This window comes from Synchiropus splendidus, chromosome 11, assembly GCF_027744825.2.
Source record: "Synchiropus splendidus isolate RoL2022-P1 chromosome 11, RoL_Sspl_1.0, whole genome shotgun sequence".
Classification (NCBI taxonomy): Eukaryota; Metazoa; Chordata; class Actinopteri; order Syngnathiformes; family Callionymidae; genus Synchiropus; species Synchiropus splendidus.
The window spans coordinates 12,960,005-12,984,242 of NC_071344.1; the positions used below are offsets into that span (position 1 = coordinate 12,960,005).

A 24,238-nucleotide genomic window follows, 5' to 3' on the forward strand; every position below is an offset into this window, starting at 1 on the left:
TTGTACACATCATACATTTATTAGTGAACAACCCTCTTCAATCAGCCACAATGAAACAAAAATAAAAAATATATATATGATTGCACTACTTGGTTGAAGCATGACTAGCAAGTTTTAATTTAAAAAGAAGTACAAATCTTAAAAACTTTATACGGTATACAGATGAGTGTGTGTGTGTGTATATCATACAGTTACTAGTTATGTTAAGATGCTACAAACAATACGATTCCAACGGAATGAGGAACAAAAGAACCATTTTCTCCATCTAATATATTAGTAGTTCTCACCTCCATCCTCCAATACAAACATGGAAAACAATGAGGTAACTGTAAATGTGCAAGTACCAAAGCAAAGTATATCCGCCGACAGAGTCAGGTGAGCGCCCCCTGCAGGGCAGGCCGGGCACTACAGCAAAACAAAAGCAACGAATGAGCCATGGCCTCGGTGCAGCCAGCACAATCCGACATTATTGGAGCTGCACTCGACACACACCACCACACCGCGAGATTATTCAGTCAGACTCGGCTCTCGGGGGGCGTGGCCTCGGTTTCGCAGGTTCCTCATGGACTTGGAAACTGAACAGTGCTTCTATCAACATGAGTGAACGATACATTTGAAGATATTGATACGACACTGAAATTAGTATGACAACACGTGGTCTTGTTCTGGACGGGGTTAAAACTATACTGACGTCCACTGACACTGTCCTCAGGGGAGCAACATGCTGTTAATACGTGGGATCCATGGCCAACTATTGCATTCACGCGAGTGACTTCTTCAGACCTAAAAGCAGAACATCTAGCACCTTGTCACTATGGCTTTTGATATCGACTACAGTAGTTTCAGAGCGGATCATGTTCAGTCATCAGGGCGGCGACAGTAACACAACAGGTGTCAGAGTTCCTGGACTCATCTATATATATATATACTGTATATATATATGTATGTTTATATGTATATATCATGTCTATTCATGTTATAAAACCAAGTAAGCGCGATAAAATCATTCAGTTGTGTAACAAATCTGTGCAGTACAGTGCATGGCAGTTATCAGCTGAGCGTCCAGATCCCAACCCTCGCCGACCCCAGCGGACCTCTGTTGGGACCCGGGTGACCGAGCATGCATGTGCGCCGTCCGCGGTCACACGCGCCACAATTCATGCAAAACACCTTGGTTTTGGGGGGGTGATCCTCTGAATATACAGTCGAGTACAGGAACAAAAGTCTGGAATAATACTTCAGTCATGAGATACACCATACACTACCTTTTTTTTTTTTTTTTTTAAAAGTGAGTAACATACAGTTCTTAGCGTGTTTTTTTTTCTGGCATGCCTGTCGTTAAAATGGCGTCACGTCTACTGTTTTCGACAAAACATCTGGGGAGTACAGGAAATAATTGTGTGGTGAACTGAAAGAAGCTTCCATGGCGTCCGCTCCGTTTGGCTCTTCCAAATGTTCTCTTTTGTTTTTTTGTTATTATTCTGAGAGGCCCTGAGTGTTTTTCACGTACAATATAAGCCAGCAAATAGATATGTACACGTATGAAGCTGCGGGTTCAACTCATAAATGGCTTCTTTTTTTTCTCTCTGGAAGGTGGCACGCACGTCAAAGACTCACAGATAAGACACCAAAGAAACGGAAGGCAGGTCCTCTCCAGCGAAAGGTGGAACCTGCCAGCTAGTGCTCCACGGGGCAGTCAGAGACTCCGCTTCTCTTTCTACCCTCGTGTGTTTTCTTTTTTTCCTCAGCACTGACACAAGTGTGGCGTGTCCTTTGGACCTCGACCTGGGGAAGGTCCAGTCACCAGTGGCTTCTACAAGGGTGGACAACATTCGTGGGTCTTCAGCTGAACTAAGAGCATTCGCGCGGAGCGCTACCCTGCGGCGTGAGCACAGCGTCGCACACAAGAGACGCAGCTAATAAATAAAGCGCTGGGAAGGACTCGGGTGGAGCGGGAGGAGCAGGTTTGTGCTTTGTCACAGTCAGAAGGCAGATCAGGAGGCGCAGCCTTCCTGAACGAGGAAGGAAAGGTTCACGGAAAACTCGCCACACTCTGCACATATTGCTCTCCGCTCGGGCCCGGGGAGCCCGATGACATCAGCGCGGCCTCGCAGCCCAGGTGGACCCAGGCTCTGTCGTCATGGAAACGGCTTCTGGACTGGAGATGTTTGGATTCAAATATTGCTTGTCGGAATCGACATGTCATGCAAACCCGATCATGCGGCCCTGTATCCAGTGGTGACACAATGCGTCGGCTCTGTGATCGGGGGGGCGGGGCCGAAGGGCCCGGGGGGCGGGGCGTAGCACTTGTGCAGTTTGGCAACTGCTCTGGAACAGATGTGCGGTCCGGAGAGGAGTCAGTGGCGCCGCGGGGACAGGTGAGGGAGCATTATTGCAACCAGCCAGTCTGTTTGGCCCTAACATGCATCTGTGGAGGGACCAAGCCGCCGGACCAAAGGAGGAACCCTGTAAACAAAGCAGCGAAAGAAGCATCTCGGGTGGAGGGGTAAGGAGGGGGAGGGAGGGATCTTTGGAATCTGCAACACGGGGGCAGGCAGGGGCGGCCAGGAGCGCCCAGCACGCCGGTGGCTTCCGTGAGACGTGGACCAATGAAGCACAGTGGAGGTACGAGGGCCCCCAGAAACATCGTGGGGGAGGGCGGGGGGCAGGCTTCCACAGCTTTGGGACAAACTCCAGGGAGTGCAGTGCCGGCGGGTCTCACTCCGCCTCCCGGTGGACGTCTGACGCGTCGGCTCGGCAGATGGGGCAGGTGCGGTTGGTCTGCGGGAGGAGAGCGGTGTGAGGGGGGTCTTAGAGCGGCGACCTGCAGCCTTACCTTCAGCCACTTGTCCACACACTTGGCGTGGAACTCGTGGTTGCAAGGCAACACTCGAAGCAGCTGCCGGCACTCGAAGTCACTGAAGCACACGACGCACCTGGAGGAGGGACGGAAGCCAGCGGTGAGACGGGGGCAGACCTACAGTTCCAGATCTTTCACGAGTTTGCCTTTGATCTAGTTCGGAATTTCTCCGTTTGTTTTCATGAGCTTCAGTTTAGTTTTAGCTACCGTAGTATCCAGACTATAGAGCGCACCAGAATATTAACCACGCCAGCTATATTTAGTAAAAATACTGAAAGTAATTGAGTAAAAATGTAATCTAGTACAAATACTCAAAAGTACAAAATGTAATCGAGTGAAAAAATAATGAAATAAAATTAGCCAAAAGTACTAAATGTAACTGAGTAAATAAATAATTGCGTGGAAATAGTATCTTGTTGGGAATTTCTCAGTTTGTTTTCACGAGTTTCAGTTAAGCGCATCAGTTTTAGCTACCGTAATATCCAGACTATAGAGCGCACCAGAATATTCACCGCGCCAGTAGAATTTAAGAAGGAAAATAGATCTTGTTCATCCATAAGCCGCGGATGCAGTGGTGCCGTTTGTGCCATAGAAAGGTCAGTGGTGCACCAGCTTAAAAACACTTTTCAAAACTAGTTTTGAAAACGGGCTTCTGCATCGAGACTGACTCCTGAAACAAACTGGGCAATTTTCTGAACTTGCATCACGAGCTCCTCAGAGCTTTTATTCACTTTAAAGCCTTCAAAATGAGCTGTTTTCGCTCGCGTGCCCAAAGTTCTGACACCACAGCCGGTCTCAGCGGGTGCTTCTCGATTCCAGACCCCCAGGAGAACGACACTCTAGCTGGAGCTGTGTGGGTGAAAACAGCGCATTTTGAGGGCTTTAAGGGTTTTTATTTCATCAGTTCCAGCCTGTGAAAATCCATATATTAGCCGCACTGTTGTGCAAGCCAACAAGGAACAAGGTCACAAACCTCAACAAAAAAGCTTGTCAACACAAGTGACGTCACAACACGCTGCACCTGTCGACAGCTGTGGTGAAACCAGCCAAAATACACAGATTCTGATTCACATGAAAATACTTCTTCACCACATAAACAAAGATGAAAAGGAAGGACTATTTCGCTAAACTTCGAGTTTGTTATGATTAGTTCTGTAAACAGACAATGCAGTTGCAGGTCGTGATGGTTTCAGGAAAAGCTTCGGTTTTTGTTTTCATGTCAGTGAATGACCATGATTTACAGTTCCAGTTCTCGTGACCTGTAATGACCTTGGGGAGAGGGCAAGGACTTACAGCGTCTGCTCTGACAGATGGTTCTCCGAGTTGAACCTGTAGGATGGAAGCTGCTCGATGTCGGCTTTCGTGAGTCCGCGGGGCTTGGCCTCGCCTAACCTCTCCGCCAGGTTGAGCAGCGCCTGCGTTCCCAGAGTTCAGAGGTCTTAACACCAAAACACATGGACTCAACTCCGGAGTCAAGCTGGGACCCACCTCATAGTTCTCCATCTCCACATCGTCCACATCCAGGTCCAGGCTGATGGCAGGGCCGACAGCCGTGGGAGGCACAGGAAGCATCGAGCTGATGGGGAAGGAAACGGTTAGTGGCCATGATTCCATCAACTCAACACAACAGAACGGAAGGTGTCGTGTCGCCTCTTTGACGAGAGGGGGCGCTGTGACATTTCCGACACTGCATCAGAAGCTATTAACCAAAACAGTCTAGCTCAGTCAAAACTGCGCTGTTTACACACATTTGAGGTGACTGAAAAACGGAAGTGAGACTGCGGTAGAAACACTGGCAACCCGCTCCACCAGAGACTATCTGGACAGTCCATGCCATGACTCACACCTCTGCTCTGCATTGGTTCACTTTGGCGTCAGGTATCTACCCAGTCTAGACACAGAGAGAACTTACAGTCCCGTGTCATTCCAGCCCAGTGTTTTGGGGTGGCGGGTGCCCCTCAACTCTGTGACCAGGACTAGACATTTTTTCTCATGAATTTTATTTAAGTAAATGTCAGTTACACTATAGTCTTGCAAGGTTTGAAGACCATATTCTGCAGTGACTAAAGGTTTTTCTCCTACAGTTCAGTAGTCACATCACGTTATTACTGTCAATATATGCATCCATTCATCTTATTAAAAGGCCTGGGTTACAGTGTTAATGTGTTGGTTGCATCAGGTTCTTTGTGGCTCGTGCTATAGAATGGTTTATTGCTAGTGTTTACTGATAAATGCAGAAAACAAATCCCCCCTTCCCCCAGAATCTCAGTCCCTATCAGGCTTTTAGCGAGAGGGCGTCTTGGGCGTCCAGCTGCAAAACATGAAAAACTGGACGCCCTCCAGCACTCAGAAGCGGACGCCCTGTTCCTCAGTAGGACGCCCTAAATGTATTGTTAGTGCCTGTGTAACGGCCAACTCGTAGTGTCATCTCACTGGTTTACATTAAACCGTGTTTCCGGCCGGTAATATGATCCAAATTTGCAGATTCTCAAACCTTTCGCAACCATATTTGTTTAGCGCCGTAACCTTAAGGATGATCTTTCGAGTCGCGACACTCGCGGCATGGAAGCGCGCTGCTATTGATGGGATGTCTGACGCTGATGACAGATATGTTGGAAACTTTAAACAATCGGTCACAAAACTAACTCGTCGCTTTCTAATGGGAGGAATATTTGGCGCTCCCTCCCCGTCCCCCCACATCCCAGCGGCAAGCGGACGAACACACAGCCCTTTCAGAATGAGAGCAAAATAGCTGAAGAGGGATCACAATTCCAGTCGATCAATTGACTGAATCAAGCGACAAGCCTTTCTATATGTTTTGAATGAAATCACAGCTGATACAACTTCATGCTTATCTTGCATAGATACATGATACATGATGAGACACAAGGCTGAACACACCATGGCTTGTAGGAAGGGAAAGAATCTTTATAAAATCTTATAATTATTATTATTTTAATGAATTAGGATCAGCCAAGTAAAACAATTGCCCAGGGGACCCCTGCAGCTCAAAGTGTTACCATGGCAACAGTTACTGAGTTCATATTTGTTAACGTTTGTTGTTTGATTGTTTATTTATTTTGGTGCAAATAGATGTTTACAGCCATGTTTCTTTACAAAGCAAGTTAGTTGTCGTTGACATGGAGTAAGGGGCGGGGTTTTGGATGCCTGTTTCAAAATCCTAGCTAAAAGCCTGACCTCCAATATTGTCTAAATGAATCCAAATGAACTGATTCCCCTACACCGTTCAACCCTAGCTACATTGTCATTGATGACAAACATGGACTCACAGGAAGTAAGGGAGGAAGCCTGGGTAGTAGGCCGGCGGAGGAGGCGGCGGAGGGAGAGGCTGCTGGAGTCGGTACCTGTGGCCGCTCACTCGCCGTGGCAGAATGTGGGGGTATGGCTGAAACACAAGGCCAGGTTAGCACGGTGGAATTCTGCAACAAAGCACTGGCAGTACTGTCATCGTGCAGGTCAAACATGCAGGGTCAGGTGACAGCCTGGGTCACTGTAGTAACCTTGAGGCCAGCGGATACTCACCACTCCAAAGGGAAGCTCCTGATGCAGCGGCTCTTGAGGAAGATACTGGAGGGGCAGAGAAGCAGGCAGCGCTGGTGGGTGATGAGAGGGAGGGTAGGCGAAGGTCCCCAACGGGTGCTGGTCCCCTCTTAAGTCTACTTCATTGTCGACCCTCTGTAGAGGCTAAGACAAGGAGAGAGTTAGCAGGACAGGTGGCTGCAGACTCCGGAGACGCAGGCTGCTCACCATGCGTGGGTGCTGAGGCTGTAAAGGGACGAACTGGCTCAGAGGTGTAAGGTGCGGCGGCTGGTGGGGGGGCGCGGAGGGAGCCGGGTGCAATACAAAATGTTCGCTGGAGATCAGCGGTGGGAAGGCTTGATAGGAGACAGGCAGATGCTGCATGGCACAGGCCTGTATGAGCTGAGGAGAGACCAGAGGCGGCGGCATCAGGACGGCAGCTCGTCCCCGGCGGCGTCGCTCACAGTGAAGCGTGTGGTGAAGGCTTATGACAGCACGACAATGACCCACACACATCAGGTTTTCTCATGATGGAGTTAGCGCTACGCTGAAGGCTAAGTGTTCAACTACATTACCACACTTAACAGATTCAGTTCCAGTTTTAACCAACACAACTTCAAATGATGAAAGACTTCAACAGGGAAGTCGCTGTAACAACTCTGGTCTAAGATGAGCACAGCAGGCCGCTGTTTAGTCATGGACAGGGACAGATTGCATGGCTGGTATGGTGCTACATGGTTGCCACTGACAACATTTGGGCTCTTCCTTTGCAAACTCACAGGAGGAGGAAGGCAGCAGAGCAGAGAGAGCTGTCCGCTGAACATTACCGAGCATGTTGGGAGCTGCTGCGCGCTGCACCCTGGCAGGGGCTGCCCGCTGTGGATGGGGAAGCCGTGGGTGGTCACCGTCGTGACAGTGTACGATATCGGTACGGATCCCTGGTGCATCTTCACAAACACAGAAAGCTCGGTAAGAACACCGTGGCGCGGCCCAGGCCGGCGGTGGAGTCGGTTACCTGCTCGTGCAGATCCACCATGATGGGGCTCTGCTGGGGCAGGTGGGCTGCGGGGTGGAGCATGCGTGGGGCTGTGCTGGTGTGGCTGAACTGTCGGGACTCATCTAAAGGGACCTGTTGGTGATGGTGGGAGAAAAGCAGGTGGTGGAAATTCTCATCCTGGATCAGGGAAGTATGCAGTACGGGTCTGTCTTGTCTTCCCCACTGGTGTCTTACCGGCGGGCTGGAATGACAGACAACAGCACTTAAGGATGGCGTCCTGACATTAAAAAAAAAAAAAAAAAAAACTTGCAAGACATGTAGTGTTGACCCAATTTTTTTTTATGTCCTGGGAGGCCAATACCGATTTTTGCAGAATTTCTTTCTCAACTAAATAACACACAAAAGTCACTATTTTTGCACTGACCTACTAAATAACAATATTACTGAACGACACATTATAGAAAACAGCAAAAACACAAAACAAAAAAGTGCTTAGTAATAATTAAAATAATCAAATAAATATGTTTCACTCCCTTTTCAATGAACAGAAAAACTCACAATGTAAGCTTCACTTGTGAAATACTGGTATGTTGCCTTATAACCTGACAGTCATTTCATCCATTGCATGTCCAGGGAGTATCTGGGGTCCAGGTGAGGTATGAGCAGGTGATAACGCACCACCAGTCTCAACAACAAAACTCGGCTGCTTTGTCCAAAACAATGGTTTTGCCTGCGGTTAGCTTCCCTTCGTTAGCATCTGGATAGCGGTCAAATTCAGCGCAGTGTCTCTTGTTTTAATGTCGCTGGGTTACACATGTTGCAAACTCCAACTCACAACAAGTAGTGTAATTTCCTGGAGAAATGCCTGCTTCATTTTGTCACTTTTACATCGCAATGTAAAATTATAATGAGAAATAACATTTCTCATCATGTATGAATATAAATAGCACCAAATTACAATAAATAAATCAGAAAAAAACAGGTTGTACTTGACATTTGATCATGACAATGTCATAAATTCCCATATCAGCACTGATAAATCGGCCGATCGATCGATCGGTGCAGCCCTAAAGACAACAGTATAACCATCTATGCCTACGACACGTCCTTTAGAATACGGTTTTCAGGAAATTATTCATAACGGCAGGATCAATATGTGTGATCACCATCACACAAATAAGATGCTCACCTTCTCCTGAGATGCACTGGGGCGCTGCACGGCTCACCGAGAAACCTCCTGGAGTTAAGGGGGGCTGTTGGTGGCAGCCTAGTTACTGCTATTTCCCATGGTCGCATTGGTGACGTCGTACAGACGAGTCACAGTCGGGGGAAGGAAACTGCTCAGTGGAGGCGCTGTTATGGCCTCTGATTGTCGTTACCCTGCAGAAACACAACATCAGACATCAGACTGACACGGATTCATGAAGAATATTGAGGTGAGAATGACGACAAACACGATGTTGCATTTCATTCTTGTCCTCTATGAAAAATCCTGGTGGTTCCCTCCAAATATCACAACTGTCACAGGGACCGATCATGAGACCAACAACAGTAATAAAGTGAGGATTTCACACATTTCCAAGATGCTCATTTTGGTTGTTTCCTTTTGCCATTTCCCATCATGGGTGGCCACAGCAAGTCAGCCTTCTCCTCCTTCACCCATCCTGCACATCCTCCCTCGTCACACCTATCCTTTTTATGACCCACTTTACCATGAATCTCATTGGTCGTCACATATATAATGATGCCTCAATTCATTATCCGAGAAACCATGTGTATAGTTTGCCCATTTCAATATTAAAACAGATATATCTGACAACCACTCACTGAAAATAACGCTAAATGATCAACCCAACATAGAAAAACAGTTGAAATAAAATGTACAGAATAAAAAATAACATGTTAAAACCAAAAAATAAACATATCTAGACCACAAGTTATCGATTTAGATTTTACAGCATGCATTTGCATTTCTCGTTTCCAGACAAACCTTTATTTAATTGAAGCCCATCACATTAAATTGACACATGGTTCAAAAGTAAACAGCTTTTTTGTTTGCCGCTCTCTCTAAGAAGCAGGAAGTTTGATGAACAAACATGAGGAGAACTACAAGCAAACACACGTGACTACCGTTCGTTAAAATACAAAGCCACTCGACACGAAGAGAACAAAAACACATTCAGTTGAACGTTATTTACAATCATGTGGCGCCTTTAACCGTTTCAGTTTGACCCGGTGTGAAGCCCTTTGTGCCTCGTTTATTATTTTCAGAAAATACGACGTCCATTTTTCAATTCTGCGTCCACTGTGCGCGTGGACCGCGCGCTGTTATGATCGTATCTAGGGGTCGCTGCAGCTCGCCTGAACAAAAACATGGGAAGCCATGTGCTCCGAAGACAAAGCAACAACAATAGATGCACTAGACAAGTGAGACTGCTCGCTACCACACAACTCCGAATCATGTTCTGGGGCTTCGACGGGCTGTTTCGGTGTTCGAACGGACTGGAAACCCAACGGCAAATCCAAGCATCACACTTCAACTCCCTGCTGCTTATTTCAGACAAACTCGTCGTCCCCTGCTGAAGGAGAGCAGCTAGAAGCTAAGCTAACGATCTACCCAGCAGGTGTTAAGAGACTCAACAGCTCTGTATCACGTAGCCAACATCACTTGAGATACTCGGAACATCGACGCTGTAGCGACGTTGACAAGTACACGGCGCTTACTTTCCGAGGTTGCTGGCGTGTGCGCGGAGCGGCGGCAGGTGCTTCAGAGGCTTCACAAACGTCCAGTCCCATCAAAACACCATCCACTCTGATGGACTTGAGCGCTGCGGTGGAGCTGAGAAGCGGCTGCAGTTTCCTGCAGCCTCCCGACTGAAGAGTCCGAGCGTGATGCTGCTAGCCTGCTGCTAAGGCTAACTAGCTAGCGAGCTAACAAACAAACACACACACACCCGCCTTCAAACTGGCGCGCTCCGCTGTATCCGCGTGCGGGGTGTTTGCTGGTTAAACAGAAGCTGCACTTGTCAGGTAAGTTCCGCTACACAAAGGTGGAAACGACAGGGAGACGCAAAAACACGGCTTGGCGGTTGTGTGTCCCTTGAAATGTATTGTTAAGCGGAAGCCCCGCCCCCGGTGTCAGAAGCACCAATCAGCGCGCAGCAATCGCAGACAGCAGACATCCAGACGGTGTTGGCCCAAATGAATCAAAACAAAGCTGCAGTGTTGCTTCCCCACTGTGGAAACTATACATCCCCAGCAAGGTTAGTGGGTCAAACTCAGTGCGGTGTCATTTTAAATTTCAACACACTTTCCAGGTACAACATGCAAGATAGAAAGAGCTATTATGAATAAAAATACAATTTGGAGATCAACAAATCAGCAGAGCAAAAGGATAAAAGACTCAACTGATAGTGTTTTTCTGCTGTCATCATGCTGCTTAAATATGTGTCGGGACAGCAGCACGGCACAGGAGGAGCCTCACAATCTACACATGACAGTATTTACACTCAAACCCATGGAAATCAGAACAGGTTTATCGCATTTCCCTAAACCACTACAGTGATTTATAGTAGTGTCCAACAAAAGTTCTGCAGCTGTGAACAGATCATCAGCTCATGATGTGCGAAACATCAAGCGTGCCATACGTCAAAGTTGTAGTAAAGCTGGTAACACTTGCTGCCAAAAAGTGTAATGTTTTAACTTTGGCAGGAGATTTGGTTTCATGTTGCCAGGCTGACCTGGTGCACCACGTTTGAAAAATTCAGGATCATCTGGTTCTCCTACACCATAACATTATGCGTCCTCCAGGTCAGGTCGATCTGACGGCTCCTCAGGATGATGACAAAACGCCACACCGGCTGTTTACAATGCATGCGCTGCGCACACACACAGAAATTCCCAGTTGAAATGAAACACCATCAACCTGACAATGAAACGGTGACACCTCATTTGCCAAGTCCATTTGTTCCAGGCTCCCACCTGATGAGAACCACAAGTCTCACAGAGGGCTGATCCTGCAGCTGAGGAGCCACGTCAGGTCACAGAAACCCATGTCTGCTCAAGCAGATCCCAGAGAGAATTGGACAAACATTTGGGCTGCCACGCAAAACAGCAACACAAATCGCTTGATCCAGCAGTCAAGGACACTTGCAAGGAGAAGTAGTTTAAAAGGAATCCTTATTATTCCCCATGGAGCTGAGGGAGGGTCTGGAACACCATGAGACCAGAGCAACTGCCATGTGAGGCTTCAACAGCAGGAGCTGCTGCTGATGGGTGATACCCGGGGTGGAAGTGCTGTCTGTCTGCTGTGACTCCAGTAGAGGCCACGGTGTCCTACTGTAGACAACACGCTTACGTAACCTCGCGCTCTCCTCCATCAGCTGGCCGCGGCTCCAGCTTTCACATTATCTCACGCGTTTTAACTGAGCGCACGAGAAACGACGGTGTCATTGAGGATGTAATGTAAAGCGACGCTGCGTGGCGCCTCCCCGCGAGGTAACGGAGACATCCCGAGTGCACCTTGAGGTGACACGAAAATGTGATCCGGGATCGGACGTAAACATGACAACATCGAGTGCAAAGAGGACAAGGAGGGGCAGGAGGGTGACCACCATAACAAACCACGGAGCTCAACATTTCCCGGGCGCCAAAAAACAGAAGGAAAAAAACGATATCAGCGGCACTTACCTGACTGTTAGTATGCGAACATTAGATCGCTGTTATTTCAGGCGCATCCTGTGACGAGTCGCGGAACATTCCGTGGATTTGGAGGGAGATGAAGCTGCACATCAGAGCGTCATGTTATCGGTGCGTTCTTCTTTTTGCAGCGCTTGTTTATGACGTCATGCACTTCCAGCGACGGACTTCTTCTTTTCGGATCTGTTTAATTTGGCGAAGAACGATCGTAGCCCATTTCTGTTTCCGCGTTCTGCATGTTCCACCCCCGTGTCTGCGTTTTCACGGCAGAGAACGCACAGCATGCAGCCATGTTTACCGTAATACTCGCAGACGACGCGCCGTTCTGATGTATGGAGCAGTTACACAGTGGAACATACTATCAGCTGCTTTTGGCTCTGATGCTTTTATTTCTACTTAATAACTATACACGCAAAACAACACCGTCAAGTCCAGTCAGAGCTGGATTCAATTTTTCCTAAACCATAAAGCACCAACCCCTTTATGCATGACAGTCAGTGATGATGGTTATTGTCCATAAAAGTCATAAACCAAAGTCAAACTGCGCCTGTGTGTGATATAAATCTGGACAGGTGTCAGTGGAAACAGTGATCACAGTCCACGTGTTGTAAAATGTGTTTGTCCACCTGATGCACTTGATGATTAGCACAATGAACATTTTGGAGCACAACTTTTGATGCTTAAGTTTAACTTGGGTTCAGCTGAACAATTATTCATTCATTATTTGTTAACAATTAAGTAAGAAAAAACAGGGTCAAATCTGTTCAGACAGAAATCCAACAAATGTTTTGATTGAGGAAAACAAAAGAAATAAATATCAATTGTTTTCTTGGACAGTAAACATGAAAGACGTGGGGATAAACCTACCAAAAACATTTATTGTACACATCTTTAGGTATGAAAAATGTGTTTTCATGAAGTGTTTTTGTTTGCAGGCTGAAGTTTGTGCGAGGAATGAAGCCTGTCTTTGTGCGAAGCTCTTTAATTAGAAGAGGGAGGAGGGCTTTAATGAGAAGAGCTCATTAGAGAGGCGCACTGACGTGACACACTTTTGAAAGGAAACTGATCATTTTCAAAATGACTACTGTTATTTCCATGGCAACACAAGCATCTATCCAGACAATAGGGCAATTCAGAAACAGTGGAATTCTGACATAGAAATCGGTGGCCAAGATGGCAGCCAGCCATTCAGCGCGGTCCAATGATGGAGTCGGCCACAGGGACTCCGGGTCTCCCACCCGCGCACAGGACTCAACACACTGGTGTGAGCAGACGCGACTGGGAAACAGTCCTCCGTCCCTGTTTCGTCCTGGGAGGGAGATGTGTGTGTCATTGCCAGGGCGTCACTTGTATTTGTTAATCATTCATATTTACGGCGGCTTCACGATAGTCACCAGGAGGGGCACAAGTCAAAGGTCTCAGCCAGACATCGTCAGCAGAGAAGCTGCTGTGATTCTCCCCAGGTGAGACAGAATTCTTTGCTTTCTTTAGCGACTAAACAAAACTGACAGAGACGGATCGAGTAGAGTCGACCACAAACTGGCTCCTTTTTGTGGCTCCTTGTTGCATGAGGTGCTCGGGATTGTCATGAATTACTGTGTTACATGCTTTGGCTGTTAAAGAATGAGGAGATTCAGAGAAGCCAAAAAAAAGAGTCTTGAAGTGCTGTAAAACTAGTCTGTGTCACTTTGCTTCATGAAATTGTTTAATTATTGCCTTTCTTAAAATGTAGCCACGAAAAAACACTTTACCACTTGCTCTCTTAGTATGTGGATCATTCAACATTAAGACGGTATTTAATGAGTATTTTTGGCAACAAATAAACAGTGATGATGTCATGGAAACGGGTGAGAGCGAATGTCTGAAGAGACATAGGAAACTCAACACAACTTCACAGTGTCATTTTTAGATTTTAGTTGCTTAAGCACTGTTGTACTCCAGAGGAACCAAGCAACATCTATGTTTCTTTACATTAAAAAAGGGGACTTTTCTTGCTTTATGAAAGTAAATTTATCTTTATAGTGCAGCAGCTTCCATTGTTATGACTTGTTTGTTATGTTCAACAGCATCACTGCTCTTTAGTAACACTGCAATTCATTTACTACATGATAACACAGGGCTTTTATCACATGATTGGCATTACACAACAGTTTAATTGAAGAGGCAAAGAAAGGCTAGAATGAAAATGGACGCAATATTAAAAGAAAATATGGTACTGATTATCAGCATGTATGATTAAGTGGGGATGAAATAAATGAACTAAAATAATAATGAAAGAAAACATTCATGCTTGAACTGGGACACAATGACACGTACTATTTAGAATAACTTAGAGCAGATTTAGAGTAGATTGCTGGTTGAACTTGAAGCTGAGACAACATAAATATATTATTTATAAAAGAATATTGGTTTTCAAATGAATAAAAATACAGACATATCTTTTTTTTCAAATGACTAAAAGTCTGCAATTGTTGCATTGTCATGTTGCTTTTAGTCCCTGTGTTTATGAGTGTGAGACTCTGGTTTCCTCCCATGCTGATGTGTGAGGAATCTGCTAAACCTCAATGCGAATCCCAATAAGAAAGCTCACATGTCAGCAAGGGTGTCATCCCAATTCAAACATTAGATGAAATTAAACTAGCATCATATATAGTACTTTCTATATGTATATATATATATATATATATATATATATATATATATATATATATATATATATATATATATATATATATATATATATATATATATATATATATATAAGTCATAAACTAAGTAATGCTCTGTCCGAGACTCGCCTCATCCCTGTCCCAGCTCCAGCTGACAACAGGACATCAAACCCTGGAGTGCGGGCTCCAGTGCGGAGACAGGAAAGGTGTATATATATATATATATATATATATATATATATATATATATATATATATATATATATATATATATATATATATATATAAAGCCCAACAATAACTAGAAAGGAACAGAACAAAAGAACTTTACAGAACTGAAACGTAATTCCCTGAAACGGGATTCAAACCGGGCCATGGTGGTGAGAGCGTGGAATCCTAACCCGAGACCACTAGGCCGTATGGAGACCTTGAAAGTATTGATTTATCCTGTCTACTGATCGCCTGAATTCATCACTCCCACTTCACACAATTTCTGAAAATGTCTTCCATAACTATTTAAAATATTTCAAACACAGACAGACGGACGGCTGGAAAGGCCTCCTTGGTGGCGGGAATAAAAACAATTTACAGCCAAACTTCGGAGCCGTCCATTTTCACTTGTTCTGCTGTGAGATTTGGATAAACAAAACGCCACTGTTGGAACACTTCCCTTGGTTTGCGATGAATAGAGGATGATGCTGAAGCACCCAGGACCTGGGAATATCATTGGTTGCGATCAGTCCCGGCTGGATCGAGTCAGAGTTCAGAAACACAGACACCACTCACCTCAGCAAGTGTTGCCTCAGTGCTGAGGAGTGGCTTAATGCACCAGTCGTGAATCTGACAGACTTTAAACTCAGCAATATAACTGAAAATTGAAAATACATGTTTGCATGGTCACAAACCTCTCCCTCTAATGACCATCGATCTTCTTGCTCAGACATGGAGCGAGTCATAGGATACCTCATCTTGCTGGGCTTCATCCGGCTAAGTGACTCTGGTAAGATTTTCATTCATGGGTTAAAGCAACAACTTTTATTCACTTGTGTGTGCTGTGTCCTTCTGAAGTAAACACAGATCCAGTTGTCGAAGCATTCGTTGAACGTGTGTGTGAAGACACCCCCGTTGGTGCGTATGAGCACAGTCTTTAACATATACCCCGATGTGCCAGTCTCACTGAGTGCTTCTATTTTTGCTTAAACAGGCGCATACGCTTTCACCATTAAAGCAACAGACCCTGATGGTGACCCAATGACATTTTCACTCGGTGGGCCCGATGCCATCTATTTCTCTGTCGAAGCAAACACTGGAAGAGTCTCAGTAGCAAGACCATTAGACAGAGAGGTAAGTTGGCTGATCCTGCTGTCATGTTCCTCCCAGAACTGACAGATGTGATTGTTCTCCCAGAGTTACAACCTGCTCGAACTCCAGGTGACCGTTACTGATGGGATTTCTATTGATCCAGTAAGTGACTTTGAAGGTCTCCTTCGCCGCCTTGTTGCTACGCCTCATTCTTTTTTATTCCATTCAGCCAACGGTAACAGGCGCCATCATATTGTCCGACGCCAACGACAACAAGCCGATATTTGTGAATTCTACATATGACGTCCCCGTGCCTGAAGTAAGTCTGCTTCCTCTAACAGTGACCGGGCTTTGGCTTATCTTATCTTTAAATTTCAGTAGAAAGCTTGTAACACTTGGAGAAGCCTGTCCCCATCAGCCTGCTCCTGTAGGGTTCATGGTTCAACCTCAATCAAACATGTTTAGTGACCTAGGAAAAGGGAAGTTCCTCCATGGGAGCAGACTTTTCATTCCCACACCAGCTCTGACTGGCTGCGGTGAAGGAGGTCATGAAGAGGGTGTTAGACTGGTCAGGGTGGAGGAGAAGACTCTGTCTCTGTGTGTCAGCCTCTTACTTGGGGGCTCCTACTCCCCCACCACTGTCTCAGCATTACATTCGCCTACACTATGTTTTCAATGGCGTTGGTTTGTCTGTCTGTGCTCAAAATAACTTTGAAAGTTGAGGAAGGATTTGGACAAATTTTCCAAGAAGTAAATTATTCAATTTGAGGGTGATCCAGATCCCTTTGAGCCAGCAAGTCAGTACACAAGTTAACAGGATTCGGCGCTCTCACTACCGTGACTTGGGTTTGATTCCAGGTCAGGGAATTGACTTTCAGTTCAATTCTTTCATGGCGGAGGATGAAAAGCTCTTGGAGTGCTTTTCTAGTCAAGGACAGAATTTGTCGGGTGGGGATGAGATTCTGCCCCAAGTATCACAGCGTTCAGTTCCAACTCATCATCTCTTCAGAACAGACCAGAAGAAAGATACAAACAAGAGTCTTTGCTGGTGTGTTTGGGGAGACACTTGATTCCCGAACCAGATGAGGTGTCTCTGGTGAGATGATCCAGGTGTACTGCACTTGGTTCAGGCCACAGGCCAAACCGAGAGACTATGTCTTGTCTAGGGAACATTTCAGAATTCCTCCAGTAAGAGGACGTTTCTCAGGAGTGCAGCTGAAGGCAAAGGCGAGCCGCAACTGCTGCCCCAAAGACCAGACAAGCAGATGGCAACGGAGAAGATACTATCCTGGTTCTTGACTCGATTATCTACAAATTCTTTCAGAATGAACCTGTAAACTCAGTGCTGATCAGAGTGCAGGCCACCGATGAAGACACTTCTACTGCTGGTGTCGTGAGATATTACCTTGATGAGGTCTGTCTTCTCTTTTTCCTAAATGATGTTTCTGTGAACGGCTTTGGAGAAAACAGGCAACGAACTGTTGCAGGTCACTCCGGTACATGGCTCTTCTCTGTTCGAAATCTCACCCACAACTGGAGACCTGAAATTGGTCAAACCTCTAAATTACACGGGACTGAGCACTTTCTATCGGCTGAAGATCAGAGCAACGGTAAGTCTGTTTCATGCTCGGTGTTAAACAACGGCTGTACATTTGTTTTCCTCTTCACCAGGACAGTGGAGGGAAATGTTTTAGCCCCGAGACGATATCCCTCTCCAGCTTTGTGTTTTCTTTCATTTCCGTTGAGGACGTCCCCGATCTTAACCCTCAGTTCTTTGGCCTGCCGTATGTCGCCAGAGTGTATGAGAGCTCTCCAATGGTGAGGAAGGAAGGCTAACATAGTAAAAGCATCATTTTAAACAGCATCCATTTTGACTCACAGGGTCTCTCCGTGTTTCAAGTGAGCGCCGTCGACATGGACACTGGAGTGAACGATGACATCATCTACAGCATAGAAGGTGAGTCCTGAAACGTCCTGAAGAGTTTATCAGTTTCTTTAACTTCATTTTTTTCTTTCACAGATTCAGATGGACTCTTTTCAATTTCAAGTGATGATGGCAATATAACTGTCGCATCTGAAATCGACAGAGAAACCGTTGGTTCCACAGTAATTCTGATGATAAAGGTAAATAATCCCAGTGTGTCTCAATGCGTTTGCCACTTACGCAAGAGTGTTGTGTGAATCAAACCTTTCACAAGTTCATTCATTGTTCCCAACTCTAGGCAACAGAGTCTCGACCAAACATCAACGGACAGCCGGCCACTGCCACCGCCAGTGTGCGCATTGACATCCTCGACATCAATGACAACACGCCAGAGTTCTACACGTGCACAGATGAGACCTCCTGTATCAAAGAAAGCAACTTCACCGCTGAGATCTTGGAGCAGTCCCTCGGCTCTGTTCCCATCAACATGAAAGTCATAGATCTGGATGAGGTAGTTTCAGAAAAAAAGAATAACTGCATAAATAAAGGCGATGCTTTCAAGAAGTTTTGTTTTTCATATTCTAAGGTAAAAAGAATCCAACTCACCTTGGAGGGAGCCGACAAGGATTTCTTCTCCGTGGAGCCACAGCTGACCACCGCAGACTCGGTGGTCCAACTTCTCATCAAGCAGCCGGTGGATTATGAGCAAAAGCAACATGTTGTTCTTCAGGTACAAAAAGTCACAGTAATTCAGAAAGCCATAAACAGGGGAGGAATTCTGTGTGTCTGGCTCCTATTTCTGAAGAAGGACTTAGTAACTAAGCCGCGTAAATCCACGACTACGCTTTGTGTTTCCTGTCGCAAGCTCTGAAAAACGTGTCAAAAATATATTTGTGTTGTGGATTATATAACACCTTTACACAAAGAGCGTTGGCGATTCTCACATAAGAATTAGCGGCAAATACATTGATGCAAAACTGAAAACTTTTGAATCAATTCCATGACTCAACTTGTGCCTGTAAACTATACTAAATATTATGAAATATTAAAAGAGCAATTTCCTAGTTTAGATTTGTGGGGAAATTTACATGGTAGTAAAAAAATTGTACCTCAATCACATTGATAAAACAACTTGCCCGCGATGATTTTTAAAATATTGAAGGGGAAATGGCACTGAATTGTCTTTGTTAACAAAGATTCTGCCATGGTACAATTGCTATCACTACTATCACGAATGTATCAGTTGTGAATTTAGTCATCCTCCAGTACAGACTGGCACGAGGGTCTACGCTCATGTGTGGCCAGTGGAGTGTGGTTTAAACTAGACTGTTGAAACTCCTGGTCTTCTGCAGGTAATAGCCAAAGATCTGGATGAAAGCAGTTTCCAGTCGACTGCAACAGTGACCATCAGCATCAAGGACATCAACGACAACAACCCTCGATTCCCCCAAGATACCTACAGGTTGAACGTGGCTGAGCACACAGCTGAAGGGACGACAATCGCCACCATAACTGTGAGTACAGATCAGCGCTGCAACAACTAGAACAGTGTCAAATATTTAACATGTCTCCAAGGCAACGGATCCTGACACGATGGATGCAGGCAAGCTGGTCTACTCTCTCCTCCCAGAGAGCATGTACGTCCACGTGAACTCTCCCAGAGCTCCGACGCTGCCTCTTGTGGCTGAAATCTTCTGTCTTCCAGACTGCGGTATTTCGATGTGATGCCAAGTTCAGGGGTAGTTTACGTGAAAAACCAAACTCTGCTGGATCGAGAGGTGCGATCGCTGTACTCGGCAACTTTGCAAGCCAGAGACACCGACGGGAAGCTCGGCACCACAACCCTTGACATCACTCTGACGGACATCAACGACCAGTCGCCGGTCTTCAACAGAGACTCCTACCTGGTCTTTGTTGAGGAGGGACAACCGTTCGAGCTGAAGATCGAGGTGAGATGTGTTCAACGGCTCTGTTGTCCTCTTGGAGGAGGTTACTGTTACTGGACACTGTAGGACCAGTCTGGTAACATAGATGCGAGAAGACATGAACATTTTAAAAAGTTAGTTGTTTTGGTACCAAAATCACTTCACCCCCCTTAAAAGCATTACATGGAAGTGGAGTACAAAGAGCTGTGATTCGATTAAAAAATATTCTACGTGATGAGAGGTTTTATAATTTGTTGCTATTAATCACATTTGAATTTTCGTACCAGAATGATCTGATTTGATCAAATATCAAATGTGAGTTCAGACGCAACACAAGCTTAAACCTTGACCTTTATCAAAATGATAATTTCAATAGAAACACAAATAAGACCGTAGGCAATAAACAGGCAGAGAAAAATAAAGAATTAAAAAGTAAATGTGACACAACTAATTTGAAGTTTAGAAAATGTGAGGACTGTTAGTTACAGACTGTTTATTTGCTCCTTCTTATTGGAAATGTAATTGGTATGAATTCATTCTTGTACAATTGCTATTAAAGCACAAAGCTTGGCCACAAAACAGTTGTGTCTGGAGAACAAAGATTTCCAACCACTCCGTCCAACAGGCAACAGACGCAGATGAAGCGGAGACTGTAAACACACAGATCGTCTACGCCATCGTGCCGAGCACCTACAGTTCCTACTTCACCATCAACCCCAACACCGGCGTGCTGAAGAACGCCGGCCTGCTTGACCTGGAGGCTCTGGACCCCTCACTAAATGGGAAGATAGACATCAGTGTCAGTGCCACAGACAGGGGTTCCCCACCAAGGACCTCAGCGGTGCCCGTGGAAATCAACCTGCAGGTTTGTCCCTGTGGTGTTGTGTGTGTGTTGTGTTGTGTGCCCACCCACCGAACCACCTGGCTCTTCACTGCAGGATGTTAACGACAATTCACCGATATTTGGGAATCACTCATACCAGTTCTCAGTCAAAGAAGGACAGAAAGGTGAGGCAGATTAACGTTATGCAGCAGCCCTTCAGGTGGGGTGCATCATTATAACTCACAATTCATTGCCTTCAACAGGGGCATCTGTGGGTTCAGTCTACGCCGAGGATTTGGACCAAACGTTGGACTTCAATCGCATCTCCTTCAGCATCATCGACGGAAGCTTCGGCAACTTTATTATCCGCACGTCACCAGAAGGCCGAGGCTACATGGGAAACATCCAGATAGATCCAGATGTGGAGCTGGATTATGAGAGCGAGCGGAAAACCTTCAATCTCCTGGTGGAGGCCACAGACCTGGGCCACAAAACGTCCACAGTGAGAGTGAAGGTGGAGGTCCTGGACGTAAACGACGAGAGGCCAAAGTTCCTGGCTGCTGGCCCTCTGACAGTGAGCGAGAACGCCACCATCAACCAGACGGTCGGGAGATTCCGCGCGCAGGATCAGGACGGAAGCAGCTCGCTGATCTACCAGAGCATCTCCACCAAATGCAGATGCCACGACGTTCTCTCCGACTGTGACTGGTTCATGGTGGAAACATCAGGAGAAGTGAAAGTCAAGGAGCGGCTGGACTACGAGCAGTGTGATCAGGTGCTGATGGAGGCCCAGGTGGTGGATGTCAACACTGAGAAGGGGGCGAACAACAGCGTGGAAGCAGGTTATTTCACAGTTACACATGCTACACACGTGGTGCACGACTTTATTACTTTGGATCCTTGCAGGCGAAATGGTGATAAACATCCAAGACATCAACGACAACACCCCAGAATTTATCGCCTCAGACACGGCGTCTGGTGAGTCGATAGCAGCACTCACACTAATGCGTGTTTGCAAATGTTCGTAGCCAAAAGGTGTCACGGAAAAAAGGAATTTATTGTCGTTTTAAGGAACATTTTGAATCAATAACTGATCATAACAATGGGTATTAACGCCGAACTTTCGTCTTCAGTTGTGGTGTCAGAAACGGCGAGCAAGGGCACGTCAGTCGCAGGAGTCACGGTGAGTCAGAACTCAAAGCGTTGGAAGTGAGGCGCGCTTTTGCAACATCTGTCCCTGTCAGGCCGTCGACGGTGACTCAGGAGTGAACCGACAGATTGAGTTTAAAGTCACAAAAGTTCAATTTCACCACGCAAACAACGACATCTCTGACATGAGGATGCTGTTCGAGGCTGTCACCACGCAGCAGATGGGCAACTATGTCGGCATCATTCAGTAAGTCGCTCTTCTCAATCGCATGCTTTTCTTTTGCTAACGCTTCGTATTCCCTGCTCAGGACCACCGAGGGTCTGGACGTGACGCTGAAAGGAAAGTATCTGGTCACAGTCACGGCCACGGACACTGGAGGCCTTTCCAACAGCACCGCTCTGCAGGTGCAGCCACATGACGCTGACCTTGATGCTGAAAGTGAACCGGAGAAAACAGTGATCGCTCTTGATGTTGCAGATTTTCACCATTGACAAGTCCTACAGCATTGAACTGCAGTTCTCATCCACACAAGCTGAGGTGGAGGCCGACCTGCCCAACATTCTCAGGTACAGTTGACGGCTCACTCGTGAAAGTTTACTCAGGCATACTCACTGTATGTTTATGAATTCACTAATAAAGTCGAATGTTAAGTAACTAAATAACATGTAGTAGGATTGAACGGTTAAACCTTATTAGTTACACATCATTACTTGTGATAAAGTGAATTATTGAACCATAAAATACATCTGGAATTTTATTTCAATCATAAATGCCGACACTGTTTTAGTAGATTCTTTTTTTTTCTCCAGAGCGTTAACCGCGGCCACCAAAGCTGCAGTGGAGGTTGTGTCCATCAAACTTCCAGAGGAAGAAAACAGGTATTCTGGACCCACTTTTACACGCTTTTGTCACTAGGTGGCGCGCTGTCGCTTCCAACGTTTTCTCCCTTTTGGAAGCCAATAACTTCAATCCACCAGCTGGGCCCTTTAAAACGGGTTGTTTTCCTAGGGCCACCGCCGTGGGCTGCGTGATGGTGTCGTACTTCGTCTACTCGAACGGGACAGCGCTCACCTCTGAGGAGGTGGAGCGGATGCTCTCACACCCGGACCACTTCCCAGTCCTCAGCCAGCTGGGACTGTTGTACATCGTGAGTCACAGTCCTCGCATTATCTCTTCTATATTCACTCAACTTTTTCTCATCCGGAAAACAATGTAATGTAAATGTAATTTCATTTTAAAAACGTGACAATAATTGTATTTAAAATCTATGAATATTTGCCAGTGTTTTGCCTGTCCACTGTGTTCCCAAGGTTTCTGGGCTGTTGCATTAGTTCCAGTCCTGTATGACCCAGGAATCCTGGGAAAAGACCGCAAAAAGCGAATGAAAATGTCTATAGAACATTACAATCCTACTTAGATTGGATTATATTAGATAACCTTTACTCATTATTAACTTAATCTTACCGGTAAAATGTCCAAAAAAAGTTGACATGAGGTCTGAAGTGCGGAACTGAACCTTGCAGGGCGGCCCATTGGGGATCACTACAGAGCCCCCCACGGTCCAGTACATCCTGCTGGGAGTGGTCGGCGGCCTTATCATCGTGCTGATTGTCCTCCTCACTTCGCTCATGTGCACGCGCAGGAAGTAAGTAGCCAATCACCTTCAAGCCACCAGACCTCGCTAACCTGCTGACGTTGTCATGCAGCTACAGACGCAAACTGAAGGCAGCCAAGGCCATGAAGTCGGCATCCATGGTTGCTAATGGCAACGAGAAGAGCGGAGCTGTGGTGCCTGGAACCAACAAGTACACCAAGGAAGGGTGAGCATGGAAAGGCGCATCACCCGGGTGCAGAAATAATCCAAGCCGTCGTCCGTCTCTCCAGGGCGAATCCTGTCCTCAACCTCAACATCGACACAACCTTGGTTCTGGGAATCGACGAGGAGAGCTCGGATGTCGACAAAGTCAGGCAAGTGAAGATCCGGTCACGTGTTTTAGCTTCATGTTTGGTGGATACCAGTGAGTTTACTGAGGCTCCAAGAGGCTTGTGGTGAGCAGAAAGAGTAATGATGCTCCTGATACCTGAAGTGTCAACCTCTTATGCTCCTCAATGAAACCTCTAAATGCCAATATAAATAACTGCAATTGTGCTGGATATAAATGTATAATAATTCTATAATACATACTAAAGGTACATATCTTAATTTTCAAGTATATTTTCTGCATTTTACACACCAGCCTGAACTCTGTGGACTTGAACTACGACATGGACGTGCAGGAGAAAGACACCAAACCCAAGGTAAAATCTCATTGGCTGCATGAGTCCCCTTACATCACCGGCTGAATCCACG

At 46.0% G+C, this 24,238-nt stretch overlaps 2 protein-coding genes across 5 annotated transcripts in view; one reads left to right on the forward strand and one right to left on the reverse strand.

Moving 5' to 3' along the window:
• rnf44 (ring finger protein 44) lies at positions 1-12,393 on the reverse strand. 4 transcript variants are annotated; one of them, XM_053878967.1, is made up of 11 exons: positions 12,087-12,393; positions 8,587-8,777; positions 7,416-7,638; positions 7,180-7,347; positions 6,629-6,802; positions 6,404-6,565; positions 6,151-6,266; positions 4,349-4,436; positions 4,154-4,275; positions 2,837-2,936; positions 1-2,781 (listed from the first exon to the last, which is right to left on the reverse strand). In XM_053878967.1, the coding sequence occupies exons 2-11, from the start codon at positions 8,691-8,693 to the stop codon at positions 2,719-2,721; spliced, it is 1,323 nt and encodes a 440-aa protein (XP_053734942.1). In that variant the 5' UTR covers positions 8,694-8,777; positions 12,087-12,393; the 3' UTR covers positions 1-2,718. The 4 variants fall into 4 exon arrangements, with proteins under 4 accessions (XP_053734942.1, XP_053734946.1, XP_053734943.1 ...); XM_053878971.1 differs by having other exon boundaries at positions 7,228-7,347; positions 12,087-12,391; XM_053878968.1 differs by lacking the exon at positions 12,087-12,393 and adding an exon at positions 10,122-10,516.
• cdhr2 (cadherin related family member 2) overlaps positions 11,846-24,238 on the forward strand; it is a 12,843-nt gene continuing 450 nt past the window's right edge. The window contains exons 1-30 of the mRNA XM_053878966.1: positions 11,846-13,558; positions 15,705-15,764; positions 15,833-15,892; positions 15,969-16,108; positions 16,172-16,228; positions 16,296-16,385; positions 17,391-17,480; positions 17,554-17,676; positions 17,738-17,884; positions 17,948-18,023; positions 18,087-18,190; positions 18,289-18,501; positions 18,577-18,720; positions 19,343-19,504; positions 19,566-19,627; positions 19,696-19,939; positions 20,541-20,780; positions 20,854-20,923; positions 21,002-21,580; positions 21,645-21,716; positions 21,872-21,921; positions 21,983-22,134; positions 22,196-22,292; positions 22,366-22,454; positions 22,698-22,766; positions 22,897-23,035; positions 23,412-23,533; positions 23,595-23,708; positions 23,773-23,856; positions 24,126-24,186. Coding sequence (XP_053734941.1) covers positions 15,707-15,764; positions 15,833-15,892; positions 15,969-16,108; positions 16,172-16,228; positions 16,296-16,385; positions 17,391-17,480; positions 17,554-17,676; positions 17,738-17,884; positions 17,948-18,023; positions 18,087-18,190; positions 18,289-18,501; positions 18,577-18,720; positions 19,343-19,504; positions 19,566-19,627; positions 19,696-19,939; positions 20,541-20,780; positions 20,854-20,923; positions 21,002-21,580; positions 21,645-21,716; positions 21,872-21,921; positions 21,983-22,134; positions 22,196-22,292; positions 22,366-22,454; positions 22,698-22,766; positions 22,897-23,035; positions 23,412-23,533; positions 23,595-23,708; positions 23,773-23,856; positions 24,126-24,186 — 3,708 coding nt within the window. The 5' untranslated portion in view covers positions 11,846-13,558; positions 15,705-15,706. The remainder of the gene's footprint in view (positions 13,559-15,704; positions 15,765-15,832; positions 15,893-15,968; positions 16,109-16,171; positions 16,229-16,295; positions 16,386-17,390; positions 17,481-17,553; positions 17,677-17,737; positions 17,885-17,947; positions 18,024-18,086; positions 18,191-18,288; positions 18,502-18,576; positions 18,721-19,342; positions 19,505-19,565; positions 19,628-19,695; positions 19,940-20,540; positions 20,781-20,853; positions 20,924-21,001; positions 21,581-21,644; positions 21,717-21,871; positions 21,922-21,982; positions 22,135-22,195; positions 22,293-22,365; positions 22,455-22,697; positions 22,767-22,896; positions 23,036-23,411; positions 23,534-23,594; positions 23,709-23,772; positions 23,857-24,125; positions 24,187-24,238) is intronic.

What these genes read in the sequence shown, in the direction of transcription:
- rnf44 (XM_053878967.1), bottom strand. Translation starts at nt 8,693, where the DNA reads ATGCGACCATGGGAAATAGCAGTAACTAGGCTGCCACCAACAGCCCCC. An exon ending in AGCCTCAGCACCCACGCATG is followed by an intron (nt 6,566 to 6,628) that starts GTGAGCAGCCTG and finishes TCCTTGTCTTAG; the next exon opens with CCTCTACAGAGGGTCGACAA. An exon ending in AGGAGCTTCCCTTTGGAGTG is followed by an intron (nt 6,267 to 6,403) that starts GTGAGTATCCGC and finishes CTTGTGTTTCAG; the next exon opens with CCATACCCCCACATTCTGCC.